Source organism: Bidens hawaiensis, unplaced genomic scaffold (assembly GCF_021521415.1).
Source record: "Bidens hawaiensis isolate Kalapana, Puna unplaced genomic scaffold, B.hawaiensis_p1.1 tig00070010_1, whole genome shotgun sequence".
NCBI lineage: Eukaryota > Viridiplantae > Streptophyta > Magnoliopsida > Asterales > Asteraceae > Bidens > Bidens hawaiensis.
In genome coordinates this window covers 22022-48095 of record NW_027502308.1, presented here as the reverse complement: position 1 = coordinate 48095, position 26074 = coordinate 22022, and the positions used below count along the sequence as shown (strand labels likewise).

General features: G+C 39.5%; 2 protein-coding genes and 1 pseudogene across 3 annotated transcripts; 1 reads left to right on the top strand and 2 right to left on the bottom strand.

Moving 5' to 3' along the window:
* The first annotated feature begins 12610 nt into the window (after positions 1 to 12610).
* On the top strand, positions 12611 to 18428 carry LOC143605518 (4-coumarate--CoA ligase-like 6; annotated as a pseudogene). The gene is made up of 7 exons (XR_013148558.1): positions 12611 to 13652; positions 13750 to 13939; positions 14168 to 14313; positions 14398 to 14465; positions 14539 to 14641; positions 14812 to 14951; positions 18259 to 18428. The product of XR_013148558.1 is annotated as a 4-coumarate--CoA ligase-like 6 (transcript).
* LOC143605521 (uncharacterized) lies at positions 15351 to 24953 on the bottom strand. Its single transcript, XM_077081605.1, has 6 exons — positions 24897 to 24953; positions 19437 to 19512; positions 19221 to 19361; positions 18765 to 18998; positions 16319 to 16393; positions 15351 to 15616 (listed from the first exon to the last, which is right to left on the bottom strand). Exons 1-6 carry the CDS (start codon positions 24951 to 24953, stop codon positions 15351 to 15353), a joined length of 849 nt encoding a protein of 282 aa, XP_076937720.1.
* Positions 19791 to 23624, bottom strand: LOC143605519 (phosphoribulokinase, chloroplastic-like). The gene is made up of 5 exons (XM_077081603.1): positions 22961 to 23624; positions 21903 to 21987; positions 21708 to 21792; positions 20752 to 20996; positions 19791 to 20158 (listed from the first exon to the last, which is right to left on the bottom strand). The coding sequence occupies exons 1-5, from the start codon at positions 23506 to 23508 to the stop codon at positions 19907 to 19909; spliced, it is 1215 nt and encodes a 404-aa protein (XP_076937718.1). The 5' UTR covers positions 23509 to 23624; the 3' UTR covers positions 19791 to 19906.
* Positions 24954 to 26074: the final 1121 nt, after the last annotated feature.

The window sequence follows — 26074 nt, the reverse complement described above, 5'->3', positions numbered from 1 at the left end:
CAACATAACGAGCACCAGATTGAGATATTAGTTCGCACTTAGCTGAACCGATTGACACGTATGCAGACGTGGGTTTAGGTTCGGTGCTGACCCGGATATTAACACGTATGTTTACAGCATTCGTTGACACGTTTGCATAATACACAATGAAAGCACAAACTCACAACAATCCATACAATAGCAATTGTCTTCGTTATTTTTCTCTTCTTCTTGTTTGATTGGTCGTTGAAGAGAATTGCTATTGTATGGATTGTTGTTTGAGTTTGTGCTTTCATTGTGTATTATGCAAACATGTTAATATCAGCGCCAGCACGGAGCCTAAATCCACGTCAGCATACGTGTCAACCGGTTCAGGTAGGTCCCGGCTAATATCTCAGTCTGGTGCTCGTTGAGCTGGAGCAATGACCGAATTTCCACTTATCTGTCCAAAATATGGGCTCACGTTCTCACTGCCGTTAACGTATACCGCGGATCTGAGATATTGAAACTCATCAAACTAGCGTCTCGGTCTAGTGCTGGTTATCTCGACGCAATGAATTCTTATAACGCACATCTACTATAGATGTATACGTATATATAAAAGCCGATAATTCTTTAATATACGCAACATGACCAACTTAGAATACCCATAACTAAAAATAAAACTAATAACAAGCCTAAGCTTAAGCTTAGTGACGACTGATATGTGTTTGAGTGAACACAACTACGGTTGCAGGTGGTGGCCGAAGGTCAAGAGCGTTGGAGTTTGAAGATATCGAAGAGGCGGATTTGAGGTGCCGATACCAAGAGCATCCAAGAAGGGGTTCGTTTGGCACTGTCAGTTTTTCCCAAGGTAATCACCGTAACTGATTCAAGATGTCCATAACGATAGCAGCCAATAAATTGAAAGTGCAATGTCAATTTTCCCATATAAGGCCTGCTACCGAACACGCTTTGCCGAATTGTGAATAATAATATATTATTCATAATTAAAATAATATTAATAATAATTATTATAAATAACAAAAAAAAGAAAAAAGAAAAGAAAAAAAACATAACAAGACAAGCGGGTGGGTTTTTCTAGAAAAGCTCCCCTATCGGCCGCGTATAGACCTTTCCGCGGCGTCTTTTAATGACTAAGACGCCATGTATAGGCCTATACATGGCGTCTTAGTTGGATTACAACCTGCCCTGCAAAATCTGGGCTAACTCGTACCTTAGACGCCACGTATAGGCCTATACGTGGCGCCTTGATGTTGCTGAATTATTGGAGGCCAACTACCCTCCTTTCCTTTCTTTATTATAAATGTCGTTGTTGTTATTGTTTCATCGTTCAACGAAAAACAACTTAACATTTGTACTATATATACCCATAATGTCTTGGTTTAACCATTTATTTCCAGAGGAGGAACCGGGTTACGCTGCTAACGATCAGCCTGGCACATCGTGGTTACCCGACTTGAACCAGGTTTCGTTATATATTTATTTAGTATGAATTTGGTAGTTTTTTTTTACTAAAAAATGCTGCTTTACGTTTTGTTAGGAGTATGTCAGGTATGATACCCAGCCAAATAGTTTTATGGTAACACTGGTTCGCCGGGCTTGCCAAACTTGAACCAGGTTTCGTTATACAGTCTTTTTGTAAATATACGGTTATGTTATTATTATTTTAATATTCTTATTTATTATTAAAATATTATATTTTATATTATTATAGGTATTATTATTATTATTAATTATTACCACTAGCACTGTTGTTTGTATTTCTAATTTATGTATGGTAGGAATACTTCGTGTCGGATTACGGTAGACAGCTTTCGTACCCGTCATCTGTCGCATGGTCGGATTATGGAGGTCAGGCTACGTCATCGTACCAGCCACCAGTAGCAAATGATCCGTTTTATGGAACCGAGTCTTCATCGCACCACGGGCGAAATGATGATGCCGGGCCAAACCCAAATAACGAAGATGGGTACGATGACGACTACATACGCGAGGTGAAGGTTTCGTATAAAACAGATGTTTTAAGACACCGTGTGTTTTGTTTAAGTTAATATTATTTGTTTGTATGTTATTTAATAAACGGCTTAAGAATTAGCGTAAAACTGTTTCAGATTTTTGAGAGCCGCGAGGAGCTGGAGAAATGGGTAAAAGTTAGAGGACGAGAGCATGGGTTTGTTGTTGTGGTCCAGCGGTCAAGGAAAAACGCCGTGGACCTTGCATACAATCATGGAGGCGAACCCAAATAAAGGCGACGGTGAGACGTACCGGCAGCATCAAAAAATGCTATCCGTTTAAGATCCTGGGCAGGTATGACTCGAGGGGTGCATGTTGGAGGGTTCAAGTGGTAAACGAGACTCACAACCACGATCCCGTTGAATTCGAGGAGGGGTGTGCCTCATTTAGAAAAATGAACACCGACCAGCTGGATATGGTTGAGAGTTTACACAGGGCCGGTGTGAAGCCGCAAGAAATCGAAGCAGCCCTCCACGAAAAGTTTCCCGGTGTGCAACCTGTATTAAAAGATATATACAACCACACTGCCAAGATTAGAAGGGATGGGCTACTAGGTGACACCCCTATGAAGGTAGTTCAAAACACTTGTAGTTTTAATGTGTACTTGTCGTGCTTGTAATATTTAGCAAAGTTTTATTTCATTCAATGCAGGCGCTAGAAAACTTTCTCGCAGGCAACAGTTTCACGTTCTATACCCGGGAGAGTGATACCGATGACAGGACGGAGGAAATTTTCTTCTGTCATAGTAAGTCACATAAGATGTGGCGTGCGTTCCCCGAGGTGCTGATGGTTGACACGACGTACAACACCAACATGTACGACTGGCCGTTGGTTCAGTTTATCGGTGTGACATTGACATCACAGTCGTTTTGTATCGTCGCCGCGTTTGTGATCAGGGAACAGCAGAGGAACTTCGGCTGGGCTCTGGAGAAACTTAAACAAATGCTCTACGACTGCATGGAGCCACGCATGATCCTGACTGATGCGGACCAAGCCCTCATGAACGCATGCGACGCGGTCTTCCCTAATGCCACCAAAAATTTATGCAAGTGGCACATATCCGAGAATATAAGGAGAAAATTTAAGGCCTATATAGCACGGAAATGGGGACGGACTTTGCGTACTGGTGGAAGGTCCTGTATCAGTCGCCGACGATTCAGGAGTACGACCACCGTCGCCTCAACATGGAGCGTCAATTGATACGGGACGATAGAGCCGGTGAGTCCTTCGTATCACCTGACGGTTTTTAATAGCCTAAACATACGTGTTAATAACGTTTCCTTTTATTTTTCAGAGGTCTGGCAATACATTCACAAGAGCTGGCTGGATCCATACAAACACAAGTTTGTAGCCTGCTGGATCGACGAACGCCGAAACTACGGCGAAACTACGACGAACCGAGTTTAGAGCCAGCACGCAAATCTAAAAAGGTACCTCAATGGAAGCAACAACTCGCTCGACACAATTGCCAGGCAAATCCTTAAAATGGTCAACTCGCAGATGAAAGAAATCGGTAAATCTTTTGAAGCCTCCCGTTCGAAGGTCATGGAAGGACATCGACAACACGTCTGGTTGAAGAAGCTAATAAACAGGGTGTCAATTCACGCTCTGGGTCTACTTGTGAATGAGTATGGGTTGATACACAATATGTGTGATGGCGGCGCTTCATGCGACCACCATTTGTATTCGTTTTCGGGGCTGCCATGTGCCTATCGGATTGAGGGATACATAGTTAACGACACGTGTATCCCAATAGAGGATGTTGACCCGTTCTGGAGGAGGCTTAATTTTGATCCAGCCTGTCCGTCCGAACGAAGAGCCAGACTACGCAGCAGGTCAACGGGACATCACAGAGACGCTATCGTCCATAGATGACCCTAATCAAAAGAAAAGTTTTTTCTCCAGGCTCTTGTCTGCTATTCCAGGGAGATCTAAAAAGAAGGAGCCAGAAAAAAGAGAGGATCCTCAGGGGCGTCCCAAAAAACCAGATCCCCCGAGGCACAGCGCATACACCCCCGCTCCAGATCTCCCCAGGCACAGCTCCTACAACCCATCCTCGTCACAGGGGCCCAGCCAAGAAAACCCCACCCCATCCTCGCTGACTCGTTCGTTGTCCCAGTCAGCGTCGCGGTTTAAAACTCCTCGTGGACGACCTACGGGAGCTCACCTCGGGTTTCCTTTGATGGTTTCGCCTGCGCAAGTACCGGCGATAGAAACGTTTAGGAGCGTCATTCCTAGCTGGGCCCAGCCGTTCGTCGCAGACATCAAAAACGTACGCCCAGACAGTAACTGCGGTTTTCGATCAATTGCAGTGGGTTTGGGGATACATGAGAAAGTTTGGCCGGATATTAGGCGGGCGATGCAGAACAAGCTGGAAACGAACGAAGGGTGGTGGACGGCGATGTTCAACAAAGAGGATGACAGATTGTACGGCTGGGTTCATTCCAGCATTCCGTACTACAACACTGTCAAATCGGCACCACCGAGTCGTTGGTTCAGCTTACCTGGTCACGGGCACGTGGCTGCTCAGACATACGCGTGTGTGTTAGTCAACCTAGTTAGCAATCAGACCGAATCTTACTTCCCATTGAGAATCAGTCCTGACTTGGTTCCGGATCCACAAGTTATAGGCATCGCTAACTGGGGAGGTGATCACTGGATATATATAAACCTGGTAGGGGATTTCCCAATGCCTAGGCCAAACCCTAATTGGGAAAGAAGCGCCGTACCGGCGGCGCTCGAATGGAAAACAGGGTTCGGACAACGTTTGAAGGAGTACGAAGACATACGCCAGGGTTGGCGAAGGGAATCCTCTAACGTAGATCTAGACAGCTTATAGAAGACATAGTATCAATGGACATCTATAATAATAATAATAATAATAATAATAAATAATAATAAATAATAAATAACAATAATTTTAATAATAATAAATAACAATAATTAAATAACAAACTAATATTAATATTAATAACTAAATAATATAAAAAATAATAAAAATAATAACAATAATAATAATAAATAATAAATAATAATAACTAAATAACAAATTAATATTAATATTAATATTAATAACTAATAAATACTAATAAATAATGATAATTAAATAAAAAATATAGGGCTAAGACGCCACGTATAGTATCAATGGACAAAAAAGTCTATAATAATAATAAATAATAATAATAACTAAATAACAAATTAATATTAATATTAATAACTAATAAATAATAAATACTAATAAATAATGATAATTAAATAAAAATAATAGGCCTAAGACGCCACGTATAGGTCTATACGTGGCGTCTAGGACCCCTTATATCAGCAGACGTCTGCTCAGCTACCAGACTTAGGCCTAAGACGCCACGTATAGGCCTATACGTGGCGTCTAGGACCTCATATTATCAGCAGACGTCTGCTCAGACGCCCACTTTCAAATTTCAAAACTCCCGCGCGAACGAACCGAGCATCCACACACGAGCCTATATCGGACGGCAACCGGAATACCAAACGAGCCGACGAGATTTCACCCGACACCGATACGATATAGAGGTAATCTTTTAATATTATATGTGTTGTTGATGATGTGATGATGTTAATTATGTTGTTTTGGATGGATAAAACTGTCGGCCGGAGTCCGGCCGTCGGTTTACCTGGACTGTCAGACGCGGCGTATAGCTCTATACATCGCGTCTGATATAATTTTTTTTTCTGTTTATTTTTAATAATAATAATAATATTGTTTATATTAATATTATTATAAATATTAATATTATTATAAATTTTATTATCAATATTTATTACTAGTATTTATTATTATTATTAATATTTTTATTATAATAATTATTATTATAATAATTATTATTTGTTATAATATTATTAATAATATTTATTATTACTATTTATTGTTATTATTAATATTTTTATTATAATTATTATTATTATTCGTTATAAATATTATTAATAATATTTATTATTAGTATTTATTGTTATTATTAATATTTTTATTATAATTATTATTATTATAATAATAATTATTATTATAATAATAATAATTATTTTTTGTAAATATTATTATAAATATTATTATTAATATTTATTATTACTATTTATTGTTATTATTGTAATTGTTATTGTTTTAATAATTATTATTTTTTTTATTATTATAGTTTGTGGACGACGAGATTGAGCACGAGCTCGAGCAGCTCGGGTAGGGCGAGGGGCGGGTCTGCGGACCCCCCGAGGGCAACAACGTGTTGCTCACCTACCCTCATGTGCAGTTCGCTGAGGGTTCGGACGCCCACACACGATACATTCGCCTACGCCAGATGCACCCGTTTCCCAACACGATTATTTCCTGGTCGTTTTTGGAGTCCTGTGACTCGCACCAGCGGGCGGCTGAGTACATTGGACAGGATACACCCTGGAGCCGATGCTTCAGTATGCCACTATCAGCTCACCGGGAGCTGACACTGGAGGTTTACTCCATGATACGCGTTACGTAAATTTACTCCACATTGTTATATTATATTATATTATATTATATTATATTATATTATATTATATTATATTATATATTATATTATATTATATTATATTATTGCAGGCCCCGCGCGCCTGGTACGCCAGAGATTGAGATGAGGGTGCCAGGCGCCGATACGACACAGTCGGAGGTTTACTTCCGCATGTTCGGGCATGACGTCTATCTCTCGATGGAGGAGTTCGCGATTGCTCTGGGCTTATACACCGCGCAGGAGGTACGCAGCCCGACATACACGGAGAGCATCCACCAGATGCCGGATGACGAGCTGCGGGTATGGTGGCGGGCCATCAACGATCACGACTTCGGGGATAGGACCTTGGGCACCAGTTCCAAGGTCTCGTCTATTAAGGACCCGCTGCACAGGTACGTTCTTTAAATGTATTCTATTGTTTAGTATAACATAATATATATTAATAATATAATATTATAATATAATATAATATAATATCATTATTATTGTTGTTAATAACTTATATTATCTTATATTACACAGGTACCTTCACAGGCTGATTGCGATGTTCATTGCGGGTCGCAATCAGGGCGTGGATCACTGCAGCCTACGCGACCTTTTTTTTAGGTATCTGCTGACTCACAGGCACTGCAACCTCGCTAGGGGGTTTGCAGACTATTTTGTCGCCTACCAGTTCAGGCAGGGACGAGGGTCCTTGATGGGTGGCGGGTACGTCACCCAGCTTACGATATCTCTGGGCCATGGAGACCTGGTGGACGGCTTGCGTATCACTCCGACCCCTCCCTGCCCGTTGGACCGCCAGCGTTGAGGCGGCATGCACATTGTGCGTTCATTCCCTGGGCCCCACGGCCCGCGGGACCGACTGGTGGCCGGGGTGGGGGCACGTGCGCCTTACGTCCCGGTGCCTTTAGTCGAGCCTCCCCCGATCGCGGCACCGGAGGTGGAGCTTGTACATGAGCCTGTCGACGCGGGGGAGGGGGCCGGCGGGGATCCTGACGACGGTGGTGTCGGACGTGAGGATCCGGGCGCATCTCAGGTACGTTTTAATATATTATCGTTTCATCGTTTCTTTTAATTCGACTTCGTATTAAACGTATTTATGTGGTTTTGTTGTTAGGGGCCGACGCAGCACGTTCCACGCACATATAGCGCGTTGCGTCTGGGTCCCGCCACCGACGCTAGGTTGGAGGCCCTAGAGTTGGAGATGAGGTGGATGTCTCGCCAGACGGACTGGCGGATGAGCCAGATGTCGCGCCAGCTCGACTGGCTTGTTGCCAGTCGGGTAGCGGAGCTGTCAGCAGTACACCGTGCCACTGCCACCGTCACTACCCCCCAGTTTTGACCACGAGGCGAGCACGTCTGGCGTGAGACGCGGACGGGGTGATGACGTGGATGCCCCGGACGGTTCGGGGCCGAGGCGCAGGGGAGAGGACGACGCCGACGCGTTCGAGGGGCTCGTGGGCCACGACGACGACATGGGCATGGACATGGGGGACTTCACGTAGATTTTATGGTTTAGTTGTCGTATTTTCTTTTATTTGTACAGATTTAACAATGATTTTTGGTATATATATGTGTTAACTGTTTTTCACCGAAAGGATATTAAATAATAAATAAATAAATAAATAATATATAATGATAATAATAATAACAACAAAATAACAAAGAAAAAAAATAAAAAAAAAACATAATAAGACAAAATTGGTTGGATTTTCTAGGAACACCGACCTATACGCCGCGTATAGACCTATACCCGGCGTATAGGCCGGTGTTTTAGCAATTGGGCGGTGTCCCTAAAAAATCCGTAAAATAAAGTTTAAAGGAAAGTGAATAATTTAATCAAGTTATATATATAATATAAATAGAGTGTAAATGGAAAATGAGTAATTATTAATCTATAACATAGTTATTAGTTTGGAAGGAAAAAAGTTATAAGTTTTAACAACAAACTGACACGCGTACGTAATAACTTATTTTATTAGAATAGGCAGATGTAATTACATTTATTTGAACCATTGAGAAAACTAATTTTACGTCATTAATTTCTTCACATTTAATTCTATATTTAAATGCTAAAAGTTTGATTTATTTACCCAACATTTAATATTTCAATTAGTTATATTGATAACCTTTATACTTATCTAAACATAAATATATATTAAATTAGTGCTTTACCTGGCGTATTATGAGAGAGCATCCGATAAAACTCCAACGTTAAAACTCAGGTGTTTGTAAAACTGGAACGTTAGTAAAACCCAAGCATTACCACCATTAGTCGATGTGAATTCGTTTAGTATTAGTGACGTTCGTTATGGTGTGGACTTTGTTAGTAAAACCTAAAAAACTAAATTCGTCAAATTAGCATGTAAAAAGAATATCGAAAAAATAAATTGTTCAAATCGACGATTATTTGATCGGTAGTAAAACCTAAGTGTTGTCGGTCTCAGATATTAACGAGGTATCTTGACACGAATTCGGTAAGTTTTGGTTACGGTAATAGAGCTAAAAAACAGAAGAAAAAAAAATATAAACATTGAGGTGGACCAATAGGGTGGCGTTGGTCTATAAACTCGGGCGTTGGTAAAATGAGAGCGTTTTCGGTCCCGGATGTTGAAGGTGACGAGTCTACGTGAATTTAGTCAGTTTTCGTCACATTCGTTAAGGTACTAATTAAAGCAACAAATAGACAAAATTGTCGTTCGGTCAGCTTCTGCTATGTTAGTTATGGTACCAAAATGAAAAAGATAGAAAACAAAAATCAGTTGGTTTCTGCTATGTTTATTACGATACTAGAACTAAATCATTAAATAAACCAAAAACAAAAAAAAAAATTGCCAAGAACCAACAAGGTGTCACCAAATGACTATTATTCAATGTTTTAAAAACCGGTTTTTTACACGTATCGGATTGGGCTAAAAAATGGTACAACCGGTTGAATCGGGTTATACCAGAAGGTCCAACCGGTTAAATAATTTACCTTATAATTTCCTATAAATACAACTTCAACTCCAAAAATAACCAAAAAGTAAATGATTTTATAACAAAAAATAATCAAAAAGTCAATCAATATTAAAAAAAAAATAACACAAAAGCACTCAATTTAAAAGAAGAGTCGCTTACACGTTTGAATATTTGTTGTTGGGTTAAAAGTAATTTTGATAAAATATGGGCCGTAAATATCAAAATTCTTGGACATAAAACTGGTTTGCCGGTAAAAACCGGTATTTTAGAAAAAACTGGCAGTATGATGTTCTAGCAAACCGGCCAAAAATACCGGACTCAAAATACCAGCATGCTGTGCGAAATCCGGTTTAACCGGCCAGTTTAAACCGGTTTTTAAAACATTGCTATTATTTATTATATTGAAATTAGTTTTATTTTTGTGCACCATTGACAAGACTAATTTTAGTTATTAATTAGTTCTTATTTAATTCTACATTTATAAGAGCATTCTCAATCCGTTCCCCATCTCTATCCCTATAATTACACTAAAAAACACTATATTTCTCTCTCATGCTTAATTAAATAGTATTTTTTATACATTTATCATTACAGTTTTCTCTCTCCTCTACTCACAACCAATCCAACAAATATTAAAAAATAAATAGGGAAAACAATGTTTCCCCAAATGTTTCCCCAAATTTACAAAAAATCACTACATTTCTCTCTCCACCCTATAATTTACACTCACAACCACTTATCACCCCACCCTATAATTTACAAACTTCCCTCACATATTTATAGAGAATAGGATGAGAATGCTCTAAGGCTTGACATTGTGGGCTAGCGCCCGCGCGTGTTCAACGAAAAAACCAGCGCCAACTCATCGTGCTTGTTAAATGAGGGCGTCAAGGTGGGGAGTACTAGTGTCGGACAGAGAGAGAAAAAAGATAGGGTTTATTTTTAATGAGCTTCTTAGAGGCTGTACTAATTAGAATCCATTACTTACATGACAGTGATGTGACAATATAATATGCACATTTTAAACACGACGCATAGCCTAAGCCTAGTTATCTCCCTACAGAGCTGTCTTAGAGAACCTCTTAAAATTTTGTGGCTTAAGACAAGCATAAAAAAAGGTCTCTTATATCACATTTTTAGTTATGTGATATTTTTGCCAATAGGGTTGTATTTTCAGAGCCCAATACGGACCAATAATAAAAAAAGAATATTTATAAAAAGTTACTAAAATAGTCCATATAAAACACAAAAGAAAACTTTTCTATAAAAATAAAAATACCATGAATGTGAATTGAACCTATTATCTTTGAATCCATAGACTAATACTCTTTAAACACCAAGGAGTAACTTTGTAGATTTATGCTTTAAAACAATATTATATATAAAAATATGTTTTTTTATTATGAGTCTCTCGAAAGCTTGGATTAAAAAAGCGTGAGGCGAACAAAAGCGAAGAGGTCCTCAGCAGAGGCGAAAAGCGCAAAAGCGAACACTTTTTGAACACGAAGCGACCATATTTTAAAAAATATTTAATTATTTATAAGCCATATATTATATACAAACCACATTATAATATATATTAAACGTCTAAAACATCAACATATATATATTCCAAAATTTCAAAAGTAGTGTAGAATAATTTTTCGAGTACTACATTAATCGTTCAAAATATAAAAGTAACATAAAAACAAGTTATCGAGTACCAAATTACTCGAAAGTGTTTCCAAAATAACACAACTTAAAAGTGTTTTAGCCTTTAAAAGTTTATTGTCAAATGTGAAAAGTCTGAAAATGACTAATTATAAAGGTTAGGTTGAAAATGGACTAACTGGTCGCTTTTTGTACATAAAGCTTTCGCCTCCTCGCTTTTTCGCTTCGCACAAAAGCGCAAAAAGCGTTCGCTTTTTGCACAAGCTTCGCCTTGGGTAGGCAAAAGCGTTGAGGTGCTCGCCTTGGGTTGCTTCTCGCCTCACCTCGCCTTTAGCGCGCTTTTTAAACCAAGCTCGAAAAAATGAGGCTGGATCCGTCAACCTCCCCGGCCTCCTTTTGGACCGACTCTACCTCCCTACAAAGCATGTTTTGTAGGCTTGCCAAATCCTTGCCCAAAGTGCCACGTTTACAAGGTTTGTCGACCACACCATCACCCCCCAAATGTAAAGGGATCCAATCCACTATAGCGCATAGGTAATCACCAAAGCTACTATGCTAGGGCTAAGTTTCGTGTTTTTAAATTTTAATATTGAAATAAATTTTAATCTAATTATTCATCTTCATCACACAATCACATTTAACATTTCAGGATTTTACGTTACCATAACCGTTTTGAAACTTTCCCCACCTTGGCGCATACTTGTCACGATAAGTCATTTCACATAGCCACTTTCTCACCCTGTAACACATAACCTAATATAACTTCATTTTTTAATAAACTGAGCTTCTAGTAACTCTTAAAACAGTATAAACTTATATTTTTTATATAGATAGACATGATTAGCGGTGCGTGTGGTGTGGTTCGATACGGTTTTTGGCTAAAACTTATGTTTTTGGATTTTTGAAACAGTTCGGTTTCGGCTTTTCAATTTTCGTTTTGGTTTCGCTTTTTTTTTTGGTCATTCGATCTTGAAAATTTTAGGGCGGAAAAAAGTTGGTCGAAAATAAATAATTTTGTTAGTTGTTAATTAATAGACTATTATACATCTAGCCACAAGTTTTTTTTTTTTGAACGACAAAGAAAAACCTACCATTTTGGGGCTATGTCGAATGTCGATTCATTGATTGTTGTGAGACCGTACCCACTAATTACTTATTTATTAAAATTCTTATAAATTACTTAAAATAAAAATAAAAATTCTTATAAATTACTTAAAATAAAAATAAAAAATAAAATCTAGAAACTTGCCCCGGTTCAGTTTTTTTTTTCTTTTTTACATGCAAAACCTGCTAAATCATAAAACCAACCTTCGGTTTCTGTTTTCGCTTCATTTTTTCCGTTTGATTTTTTCGGTTTCGAATAAGTTTTTCCAGTTTGTTATACACCCTTAACATAATATCATGCACCTGACCAGTGTGGTCCCCTTTTATACGTCCCAACGAACCATATATATTCCCATCAACGAAAGACCAACGAACCCACTTCAAACTCAATGGCCAGCTTCTCTAACACCCACTCAGACCACACGCACACCTCTTCACCCAATAATAACACCTGGTACTCCACCAAAACCGGAACCTACACCAGCAAACACCCGCCACTCACCCTCCCACAAGCACCATTTCTCGACGTCGTTTCCCGCCACCGGCACAACCGCCCTCATTGACTCCACAACCGGAGCTTCAATCTCATACAACAAACTCCAACCTTTAGTCAAATCTTTAGCCACTGCACTCCACAAATCAGGTGTTTCCAAAGGTGATGTTGTCTTAATCCTCTTACCCAATTCGATTTACTACCCGGTTATCGTTTTAAGCGTGTTGTATCTCGGTGCCGTTGTCAGTACGTTGAACCCGTTGAGTAGTTTCTCTGAGGTAAAAAAACAAACACTTGGTGTGCATGTTAAGTTTGCCTTTGTTGGTGTTAATAAAGCTGATGAATTCATCACATTGGGTATTAATTATGTTGTAGCGCCTGAACATGTTGGATTTGAGGTGAATGATGCCCGGTTTTCGCGGTTTTGTAAGCTGATTTCGGGTGATTGTGATTTGGTTATGCCTGGAAGAATGATGCAAGATGACACTGCGGTTATTTTGTATTCGTCTGGGACGACGGGTGCGAGTAAAGGTGTGGTGTTGACTCATAGGAATTTGATATCTGCGGTCGAGCTTTTTGTTCGGTTCGAGGCTTCGCAGTATGAGTTTCGGCCGGAGGATAATGTGTACTTGGCGGTTATACCGATGTTTCATATATATGGGCTTACGCTTTTCGGTTTGGGGATTTTGTCATTGGGGAGTAAAGTTGTGGTTATGAAGAGGTTTGGAGTTGATGAGATGGTGCGATCGGTTGAGAGGTATGGGGTGACGCATTTTCCCGGGGTGCCGCCGTTGGTAGTCGCGTTGACTAGGGCAGCGAAGGGTGGTGCGGGTGGACGGTTGAAGAGTTTGAAGCAGGTTTCTTGTGGTGCTGCACCTTTGAGCAAAAGGGTTATAGAGGAGTTTATGCATTATTTTCCTCATGTTGATTTTATTCAGGTAAGGAAATTACAACTCTGTCCCTCAATATATGATTAGCATGCATCAAAATGGGATTTTTTTTTCATTAATTATGTGTTTAAGTTTTTGTTTTCAGGGTTATGGGATGAGTGAATCAACAGCTGTGGGAACACGTGGATTTAACACGCGAGACATGCACAATTATACATCTGCTGGACTGTTGGCTCCAAATATGCAAGCCAAAGTGGTAGATTTGGTTACTGGTTTGTATCTGCCACCGGGCAAAACTGGTGAACTTTGGTTATGTGGACCGGCTATAATGAAAGGTAGCCAAATTAAAGATTTTGCTTTAGTAAATCAAATTTCCCACAAACTAGAATTCATAAAAGATTTTTTTTTGTTGTTGAAGCAGTTAAATATCTTTTGTTAAATGCAACGATAGTTTAGTCATTTTGCCCTTAAGTTAACGGATCAAAACTGTAATCTACTCTAGTTTATATTTCATTCAACATATGATTCGTTTGTGACATTTTTTTTGACACTAAAATTTCAAGAATACTTGAACGACATGGATGCAACATCATTGACCATTGATAAGGATGGCTGGCTACATACGGGAGACATTGTATATTTTGACCAAGATGGATATTTGCATATTGTTGGCCGTGCTAAAGAAATAATTAAGTTCAAAGGGTTTCAGGTGATTAACTAAATTAGATATTTGAAAGTAATTAAAATCGATTTTGATGGATACGAATAATGTGGTTGAATGATTGTAATGCAGATTGCTCCTGCTGATTTAGAGGATGTTCTAGCAAGTCATCCAGCCATTCTTGATGCTGCAGTAACAGGGTGAGTTTGACTAATTTCTTCTTATTAATAATATTTTGTTGACTTTATTTGACAAATAATGTTCATTGCGCAGAGTCAGGGATGAGGAAGTCGGAGAGGTTCCAGTGGCTTTTGTAGTGATGAAGCCCGGGGCCAAAGCTTCTGAGTCGAGCATCATTGATTTTGTAGCAAAACAGGTCTGAATCCGTGGTCTTGACCCGTTTTGACTTTTGACCCGCACTAAAACTTATCTGCTTTGACACACAACCACAAAAACAAGCAGGTAAGTTTTAGTGTGGGTCAAACCAGGCCAATAGGATTATAAGATATTATTTTTCTAATGTAGTTCTTGTTTGGCAATGTACAGGTGGCGCCATACAAGAAGGTGAGACGAGTGATTTTCACGAACATGATTGCTAGATCTGCAGCAGGAAAGATTTTGAGGAGGGAATTGAAGGACCAGTTATATTCTAGACTTTAATGTGTTATTCACTACACTGATAGCCGGTAACTGTTCCTGGTTCTGATTTATGCAGCATTTTTAGTTTTAAAGAATATATTCTTTTAAGAACACAAATTCATTGTGTGGGCTTGATTCATGATGGTTTTATACTTTTATAACCTATAGAATCAGGTCAAACCTGTATGTTGTAAGGCAGTGGATGCCCTTAAATAAAATAAAGAAATTCGCATCATGTTTATGTTTAGTTTATAAATAAAATAATGCTCAATGAAATCCAACACTTAAGTAGGCAGATATAAATTTAGAGGCTTGATTTTTTTTATTAATATAAGTTGCTCCATATACACATAAAATGGGCTTATTACATACAAGCTGATTTGTATGGCTGTTTGCCCATGGCCTTATTCACCAAACTAGTTGTCACTTCACCGGGACCGCCCTCATCAACCTTGGGCATCACCGCCACCACTCAATCCTCCTTTATCAACATCTCCTTGACCACCAACACTGCCACTCCATCCTCCCTTGTCACCTCCTCCTTGACCACCTGCACCCCAACTCCATCCTCCCTTGTCACCGCCTCCGTTACCACCACCACAACATTCTCCCTTGCCACCTCCACCGCCTCCACCTCCACCTCCGCCTCCCCATCCGCTTCCACCACCACCAGTCCATCCTCCCTTTCCACCTCCTCCTTGGCCGCCACCACCTCCTCCTTGGTTACCGCCTCCTCCTTGGCCACCACCTCCTCCTCCTTGGTTACCGCCTCCTCCTTGGCCACCACCTCCTTGGTTACCACCTCCTCCTTGGCCACCACCTCCTTGGTTACCACCTCCTCCTTGGCCACCACCACCTCCTTGGTTACCACCTCCTCCTCCTTGGTTACCTCCTCCTCCTCCTTGGCCACCACCCCCTTGGTTACCATCTCCTCCTTGGCCACCACCACCTCCTTGGTTACCACCTCCTCCTTGGCCACCTCCTCCTCCTTGGTTACCACCTCCTCCTTGGCCACCACCTCCTCCTTGGCCACCACCTCCTTGGTTACCTCCTCCTCCTCCTTGGCCACCACCTCCTCCTTGGTTACCGCCGCCACCTTCTCCTCCTTGGTTACCCCCTCCTTGATTACCCCCTCCTTGGTTACCGCCTCCTCCTTGGTTACCGCCTCCTCCTTGATTGCCGCCTCCTCCTTGGCCACCACCTCCTTGGTTACCACCTCCTCCTCCTTGGCCACCACCTCCTCCTTGGTTACCCCCTCCTTGGTTACCGCCGCCACCTCCCCCTCCTTGGTTACCACCTCCTCCTTGATTACCGCCTCCTCCTTGATTACCTCCTCCTTGGTTACCACCTCCTCCTTGATTACCACCACCACCACCACCTCCTCCCTTGTCACCTCCGCCACTCCATCCACCACCGCCACTCCATCCTCCCTTACCTCCACCTCCATTACACCATCCTCCAATACAACCACCACCCCAACCATCCTTACCTCCACCATTCACTTCCTGTGTTTTTCCAGCTAAGTTCCCTTCACAAGCATAAACAAAAATGAGAACAAATCAATCACATTCATACAAACCATCTTATAACAAAAAAAAACATTTACCTCTTTTCTTATCATTTTCAGAACTTTCAGCTGTCACCGCACATGCAATAAGAGCACAACACAGAAAACTTACCACCACCACCACAAAATTACCCTTTGATTTCATTTTCAGAAACTGCATGCTAGTACTGCCTCTTTTAGTCCCTTTTTATACACTAAAAAGCATTAAACGCGATCTGCCTGCCACTTACCTCCTACCCCCAATTTAGGTTGCAGTTATCTTCATATGCATTTGTTCATCTATCTTTTTCTTGACTATAATTGGAAAGAATGCTGCCCATCGTGACAAATGGCAACAAAATCGACTCGCGGATTTCGAGAAACAAAGAATGCTACCCCTTGTGACAAATGGCAACAAAATCGACACGCGGATTTCGAGAAACAAAGAATGCTACCCCTTGTGACAAATGGCAACAAAATCGACATGCGGATTTCGAGAATCATGCAAATTTTGATAATCATAATTATCACGGTTCATTTATGAATTGGCATATTCATATTGCGTATCTCCATGGAATACACACACACACAAATGGAATAAAATACATATATGATAACAACATGAAATTATAATAATAACTCTTTATATATGATCAGGCTTTTGTAGCTTCAAGTGGAGCCAATGCCTTATAGTTGAGGTGTAAACTAGGGCTGTCAAAAAAAAATGAAATTTTAGCTTAAAATTTGCTGGTTTTTTGAGGTGTAAACAAGGGCTGTTCAATAAGCTTGAAAATAGCTCGGCCTGAAAAAACTTGCTTGTAAACGAGCCTTTGTAAACTAACGGAGCCCGAGCCAGGGTTGGCTCTGATTATCGCTCGCTTAATTGATTTGTTTAAATTAAACCCCAAATTATAGTATATAATAATAATAATAATAATAATAATAATAATAATAATAATAATAAACATGTTGAAAAGAAAAAAAAAATAATACGCATAACATGCTTCTTGATCTGTAAAAACATCAAAAACAAAAATGATACATATAAATTATAATACTATAAATTCTATTGTTTATAAATTATATTTTATGTGTGTTAATAAATTATTTTCATCTTTTATATATCAACATGTGTAGAAAAGATAAAAAAAAATAATAATAACCAGCTCGCTTAGCTCATTCACGAACCAAGCCGGCTCGTTTAAGTTTGAGCTCAAGCTCGAACTCGAACCCAGCCTTACTCAGCTCGACTCATTTACAGCCCTATAACTGTAAACAAGGTTGGCTACCTCATGGCCTAAATAGGCGCCTGGACCAGAGGCGTATTTGATACTGGGATAGGAGCAAGTGAGCTTTCTTCCTCAGGGGATCCATGAAATGGTGAAAGTGTGGAACCTTCATCAAATAAGTAGACGGGTTTGAAGTAATTGACTACTTTCATGATTAACTTCACTCTCAACGCCTTTCCCTCATTGTCGTCATGGATTAGCCGAGTGGGCAGCACTTCGATTACTGTATCGAAGTCTTGCTTTTGCAGGTCTGCAATTTAAAAATGTGTATTTTACATAAAATTTTATTTGTTAATAGACAAAGATTTTGTCACACATAATTGGTTAAGTTGTTGGAAACACCAATCATTGACGTTGTGACTCGTTTTCACTTTCGACCCGCAGTACAACTTACTTGCTTTGACCCCATTACCTTGAAAACAAGCAGGTAAGTTTTAGTATGGGCCACAACAGGTCAATAGGATTATAAGAACTATATAATTATTCTAATATAGTTCTTGTTGTTTGGCGATGTGACAGGTGATGCCATACAAGAAGGCGAGACGTGTGATTTTCTCGAGCACGATTCCTAGATCTGCAGCAGGAAAGATTTTGAGGAGGGAACTGAAGGAGCAGTTATATTCTAGACTTGAATGTGTTCTTCACTACACTAATAATTGGTAATTGTTTCTGGTTCTGATTTGTGCAGCATTTTTAGTTTTACAGAATATGTTGTTACTCATTGAATTGGGTCAAAATGGTATGCTGTAAGGCAGTGAACACTATTAAATAGAATAAAGAAATTCACATGATGTTTGTTAGTTTTTAAATAATGATTAATGAAATCAAACATTTTAGTAGGCATATGTAAATTTATAGGTTTGATTTATTTTATTAATACAAGCTGCTCATATACATACACACATACAAATGCAACTGAATCAAAGTATTTTTGTATGGCCCTTTGTCTATGACCTTATTCTTCACTCTGGTTATAGTTATGGTTCAGTTACCACCGGAACCGCCCTTGCCACCTCCTTTGCCACCACCACCGCCACTCCCTCCTCCCTTGTCACCTCCGCCACCCCATCCACCACCACCGCTCCATCCTCCCTTACCACCTCCACCACTGCCGCCTCCCCCTCCACCTCCGCCTCCGCCACTCCATCCTCCCTTGCCACCTCCACCACTGCCGCCTCCACCTCCGCCTCCGCCACTCCATCCTCCCTTATCACCACCTCCCCCTCCCTTGTCACCTCCTCCATGGCCACCACCTCCTCCTCCCTTGTCACCTCCTCCGTGGCCGCCACCGCCACTCCCTCCTCCCTTGTCACCTCCTCCGTGGCTGCCACCGCCACTCCCTCCTCCCTTGTCACCTCCTCCATGGCCACCGCCGCCTCCTCCCTTGTCACCTCCACCGCCTCCCTTATCACCACTACCCCCACCCCCACCCCAACCACTCCATCCTCCCTTGTCACCTCCGCCACCCCATCCACCACCACCGCTCCATCCTCCCTTACCTCCACCTCCATGACCACACCATCCTCCAATACAACCACCACCTGACCCACCATCCTTTCCTCCACTTCCACCACCCCATATATCCTTACCTCCACCTACTTGTGTTTTTCCTGCTAAATCCCCTAAACAAACACACAAAAATGAGAACAAACCCATCATAATCATTCAAAACAACTTGTTACAAAAAGATCACTCACCTCTTTTCTCATCATTTTCAAAACTTTCAGTTGTCACAGCAGATACAATAAGAGCAAATGCCCACAAAAAAACCAACTTTGATTTCATTTTCAGAAACTGCATGCTAATACTGCCTCTTTTACTCCTTTTTATACACTAAAAAGCATTAAAAATAGACATGCTTACCAGTTAACACTTACCTCCTACCCATTTTACGCTGCAGTACTTATCTTCATTCAAATTCAAACGTATTTGATCAGCTTACACTTGAACTATATTTAGAAAGAAGGCTACACGCCATGGCACGTAGCAACAAAATCGGCACGCGGATTTCGAGAATCATGCAAATTTTAATAATCATAATTATCATGGTTTCATATATGAATTGGCGTATTTATATTGCATATCTCCATGGAATACATAGACACAAATGGATAAAATACATATATGATCACAACATGAACTTATAATGATAACTCTTTATATATGATCAAGCTTTTGTTGCTTCAAGTGGAGCCGATGCCTTATTGGCCGCAATTTGTTCGAACAAATCCCGGATCTTTAACCCGACAATGGTTTGAAACAAACCTGTCCCATTGTTACTACCCGGGAAATCAGCATGTTTCAACATTTGTTGGGTGATTTCGCCGTAAAATTTGGTTGAAATGTTGCTCAAATGGCTTTCAACGTAGATGAGTTCGTCTAATCTGTCAAATTGCCCATCCATTTCCAACACGGAAACCTGCAAAAAGATAAAAAAAATTTTAAGTTGAAATTTGCAGTAATGAGGTGTAAAGTAAAGCTGCTCAAAAAACTCGCGGCTTGCAGAAAGTTTACTTGAAAATAAATTGTTTGAAAATGTGCTGAGCTCGAGCCAGGGTGGCTCGCCATAAAGCTGGCTTGCTTGATTGACTCGTTTAGATTAAATCTTAAATTTTAATAATAATAATAATAATAATAATAACAACAACATATAAAAATATTGAAAAGAAAAACAATATTAATACATATAATATATAATATCTCTAGATCTTTAAAAAAAGTGAAAGAAAGAAACAAAACTAATACATATAATGTTACAATTCTCTTGTTTATAAACTTTGTATTATATGTAGGTTAAAAAAATATATTTTTTTTGTCTCTTTTTTATCAATATATGTAAATCAATATAATAAAAAAGATTGACGAGGCATGATTTGGCTCGAAACTTGACTTTTCAACTCATAAAAAAATAAACAAATTGAGCTTGGCCAACTCATTTAAGTTAAAACTTGAGCCCGAGCCCAACCTCGTTCAACTTGTTACAGCTCTAGAAATGTACACAATGCTAGGTACCTCGTGGCCGAAATAGGCGTCTGGACCATAGGCGAATTTGATGCCGGGGTATGAGCAAGTGAGCTTTCTTCCACAGGGGATCCATGAAATGGTGGAACCTTCGTCGAATAAGTAGACCGGGTTGAAGTATTTGACACCTTCTTTCATGATTAGCTTCACTCTCAACACTTTTCCCTCGTTGTCGTCGGGGATCAGCTGAGTGGGCAACACTTCGATTACTGCATCCGCGTATTGCTTTTGCGGGTCTGCAGTTATTATCATGATCGGTCATTATTAGCACACGCTACACAATTTCAAAGCATTAACTCATAAAAATGTGTATTTTAGCGTAAATTTGTTTGTAACGAGTCAATTACGAGTGCTATAATAATAATAATAATAATAACTTTTAAAATAGTCATTTCTAGAATCTAAATAGAAATTTGAATAAATATCTTTAAACAAGTTAATGCACGCTGTGTTTAGGTTGACTCACGTACCCATCAACAGATCAACTAGATATTTGTCAAAATTTTAGTTTAATTAATGAAACCTCCTGAGTATTTTATTAAAATAAGTAGATTATTATTAGATGATAATATAAATATTTCAACCTTAGCTGACACATTGATTATTATAAAAAAAGATATCGAAAAGAATACATTTCGACTTGATTCTCATCCATCCAAAAATTTTAATCTCCATCGATCAATCAGCAACATTTCCACCAATTATAAGAACATAATTCTTGATTAAAAGTAAATTCAGAAGTAGTGTTTATTTTTTTTTTAACAATGTTTGGGTAAGGCAAGCTTTGGCTCACCAATCACCGTTACCCAAGTTCAAATTCTTTGATGGGATTTCAAGTGTTGCAATTTTTGACGCTCTAGGCTATTAAACTCGAAACCCTTATGGAAAACTCCCTGACCACCAGACTAGAGGCGTGATGGCTAGAAGAAGTGTTTGTAGAAGATTACCAATGTAAGCATCAAAATCTGGTTTCCTGGCTTCAATGCTAGCTTTAATGCTTTCAAGACTATGCCCTCTCTCTGCCATATCTCTCTGGCATACATCAAGTCAGTAAACCATGAACTTGTTCATTGTTCTACGTTTTCAATGTTTGTTTTCTACTTAAATAAATACAAAGTCCTGACTACACATACGATACGTACCTGGATCTTCCATGCGAACTTAACCTCGTTACTAATGTCCAAATAGATACTGAAATCCAAAAGGTCTCTTACTCTCTGATCATACCTACATATATTCAGAAACACATATTATCGATATATCATAAGTCATACACATATGATCTGTTACATCTTCTAGGTACGCTTATGAATTTGAATCATTTGCAAGTGTATATTACATAACTAAGTTAGAAAATTGTATAAAACTACCTTTAGGGTATTGATGGGTACGCGTGTGTTTTTACGTGGCAAGGTAATAAATAGTCGGAGTAATAAATGCCAAAAGTCGAAGGTGTTACAACTTACAATTGAGTGAAGTGGTAGTAAAAGATAGAATGGCCGTTGACTTTTTTATTATCAAATTATCATTTGACTTTGTTTTTCCAATTAGGAAAATTGTTATTTTTTATTTTCTTAAAAATCAATTTAAAAAAATAAACTTTATATATGTATTTTGTCACTTTTATTGCTTTATTATATAATGTTTATAAGTTGAATAATGTATAACACAATATATAAAAATACAAAAGAATAAAATAAAATAAATCTTGATTATGCCTAATGTGAAGTATGAAGATGCAACGCCAGCATGAACATATGCTACGACATTTATGAATTCAAGGGCACTTCAGAGAAATCTATTGCGCAATGAATAAATTACATTGTTTCAAAAGATAATTGGTACTTTGTAGTTTGTTGATCGGTGGGCTGCTTCCTTCAGGTTGTGGTGGGAGCGGTACGACTGTTGTCACTTTGTTTATAAAAGTTTACGGATAAAAAAAGTTTTGTGGCTGACGTGGATTTTCTAATTAAAATAACAATTTTAAATTATCTCCGTTATGGCCCAATAATACCACGAAGATATCATAATATTCTCAGCCATACAAATATCTTCTTCCTATCCTCCACAAACAAACGCACATCACATACTTTCTTTCCAAAACATTCAACAATGGAACACCATCAAACTTACTGTTCATCAATCTAAAACTGATATCATGAACCCATGCAAAATCTTTACATAAAATTATAATACTTACATTGGGTGCAAACCTTCAATAACAAGAATCTTGGGTGGCTTGATGAGCTCAGGAGGGTCCAAAAGACCAGACACATGGTTATAAATAGGCTTCTCAACAGCCACACCATCTTTAAGTGCCTTAACCTGTTCATACATTAAATCAAAGTCATTGGCTCTCGGGTCAAGTGCAGTCACACCCTTTTCTTTCCTTCCTGTTCTGTCTAAAGAATGATAATCATCTAAACATATAACAGTTGTTGTGTCACTTATGAGTGTGTTTGAGTCAGGGTTTCCACCCTTTGGTGGTGAGGCTGCACCACCAAACACACTGGTTAGCCTTCTCATGAAGGTACTCTTTCCACACCCAGAGTCTGCTGCCAGTCCAATTACTATTGTGTCACCTGAGCATGTGATCTCACCACCTCTGAAGTACCTGCAGCCACTTTTGGTCTTTTTGGTGTAGAAAGACACATGCTTTGGGGTGAATCCCATGTGGGTTTTTGTGGGTGATGAGATTGAGCATGATGAGTTCAAAGACTGGACTGTGTAGACTGTGCACACTGCCATTGGTTCTCTCTCTTGTTTCTTGAAGGTTTAGAGAGAGAAAGAGTGATAAAGGTTGGAGCTTTATCTATGAAGGATTCAAGATTTGTGTTCCTTAAAGGATCTTGAGGGTATATGTCTTGAAATAATGCAAAATGAGAGGAGGGTATGGTTTAAAATGGGAGTGTACAAGTTAAGGTGCACAAGGGTACAACTTACTTTGAAGTGAAAAAACAAATGGAAGTATAGAAATGAGATGGATGGGTTTAATTAGGGCCTCCTTAGGTTTATGGGTTTCTATGACTACCCTTGGTTTTGGACAAAATTGGAGGTAATTTTAAGGTTTTAGAGGGAGGTCATGGTTGTGGTTTGCCTATATGTTGAAGGGCATATGTGTCATTGTAAGGATAGGTTTATTTTAGATGATAAGTAGATCAGATATGATAAGCATGGTCATGGATGGTTACTTGGCAAGCCACGTGGCATCAAAAGATTGGCTGACTACAGATGAGGGTGGTAATGTATGAGTGGATGAGATTTACATATTCATGTTCCATTTAGCATTATACTTCTTTTATGTATTTGATTTTGCATCCATGAGTCTGCAAAGCATTAAACCCTATTTGAAGAGGTAGGTCCCAGTAGAGCCCAGTTGGACCCGCAAGACTCACCTTGAATAGGGACGTTTGCGCAAGGACCAACTGGTTCCGCAGGACCCACCATGCTCAGAGATAAAGACCTTACGCGCAGTACGCCAGCTGTTCCCGCAGGGAAAGCCTCCCAATGGTGGTATCCCGCCTGTCCCCGCAGCTGCGGATACAAGCCATCAGGGAAGGCTACCCGCACTAATAGCAAGGCTACACGCACAAGGCACTCAATAATTCAGTGTCACCTGAAGGAATGAGCAAGGCGGGAATACTCTCGCCCAAATGAGCCAGTCCGTATGCTTCTGGAAGATCTTTTGTACTATACCTGCCAAGGTATGGACAAAATAGACAAGATCTGACCAAAGCAGCCCATGAACCAATCACAGGGTGACAGCTCACCGACAACAGTACGAGGAGGAGCATGCTCTAGTACTGTTTGTCACTATTAGCCGCTGCCTACTCACCAACCCTTGTTGCGGCACGCACATAGCCTGCAGTTGGTGGAAAGGGAACAGTATACAGCCGGCCTTGTCACTATCAGCCGCTGCCTACCCACCAACCAGCATGGCACGTGCGTAGCCCATGGTAGAACATGAATATTATACAGCTGGCTGTACCTGCTTGGAAACCTACCTTCGGCTATAAATACTCCAACACCTTGGAACGGTAAGGGCATCTGGTATTTTACCTTCACTAGCTATTTCTCTCAATATATACTTATATTCAGAGCAATCTAGTCTGATTCTCACGCCGGAGGGTGGTCACAAGGAGGAACCCCCCCCTTCTCAGTGACGAGCTCACGGTGTTTGTTTTGCAGGTCATCTGAAGAACATCCTTCTTTGCCGGACCTAACCCTCGTGGGAAACATCTATTTAACCCCCAGATTATCCGTAATCTGCCCAGGGTCGATTAGTGTTTCTTCACTATTTCAATCGGCTCACATTTGTTACTTTTGTTTATCTATTAGTTTTGAATATCAATAACACCAGCCACACAACCAGTGAACCGGGTAGAAAATCGAGTGGTACATCAAAATGCGTTTGACTCAATAGTATATGTATTACTAGGTGTTTGCTTTCTTGAAGATCGAATAGTATTGTTAGGAGTAGATTAGATTGACGTTTAAAAAATAAAATGGTAATGTTAGTGTTAATTCATTTAGCAAGCCTATGCTCAAACTGAAACCTATCATTAATTAGTAGCTTCTATCCATGACCAGGTGTTTGTTTTTTGTTCTATTATGATGTCTTAACAGGTGGTGATTATATTTATTTGTTTTGAACAGTTAGTGTTATTATAATCGCTAGATACCACAGAAAACAATACACAGTATAAATATACAAAAGTACAAGAATTAACTTGGAAAAGGATCTTCAAAGTTGAAAATAGCATCAAATGCTCCAATCCAGATTCCTTAGCTTTTTCCTTGATCTATTTTTGATCCAAACGAAAGAAGTGGACTTGATTTCTACGATTAACCTTGCACACGAAATCACTTAACTGCTATGCACTTTAATGTTAAGTACTTTCCAAATATACAATAGGAAAGTGAGTATAATTGCCTGAATCACTTCTTTTTTCTTCACTTCCATGGACCTCTTTATGAACCAGAAGCAATTTGTCGGCCAGATTAACGCTATTGATTTCATGATACACATAATACTTTAATTTGAAAGTAGTCACATAATTAAAAAAAAATATATTATAGTCATATAAGAAATCTACAAAATCATACAACTATTTGTATAGTTAAGTTACTTGCTTTATTTATTAAACATATTAACGAGAAAATAACTAAAATCAACCTACGTACAAGTAAAAAAGTTGAAATTGATATGAATCGTAAGTGATTAGTTACCATGGTTACACATTGGCAACCTCGTATGGTCAAGGGCATTAATCATGGAATCTTTCAAAGTTGATGATGCAGGATGAATAGTAAA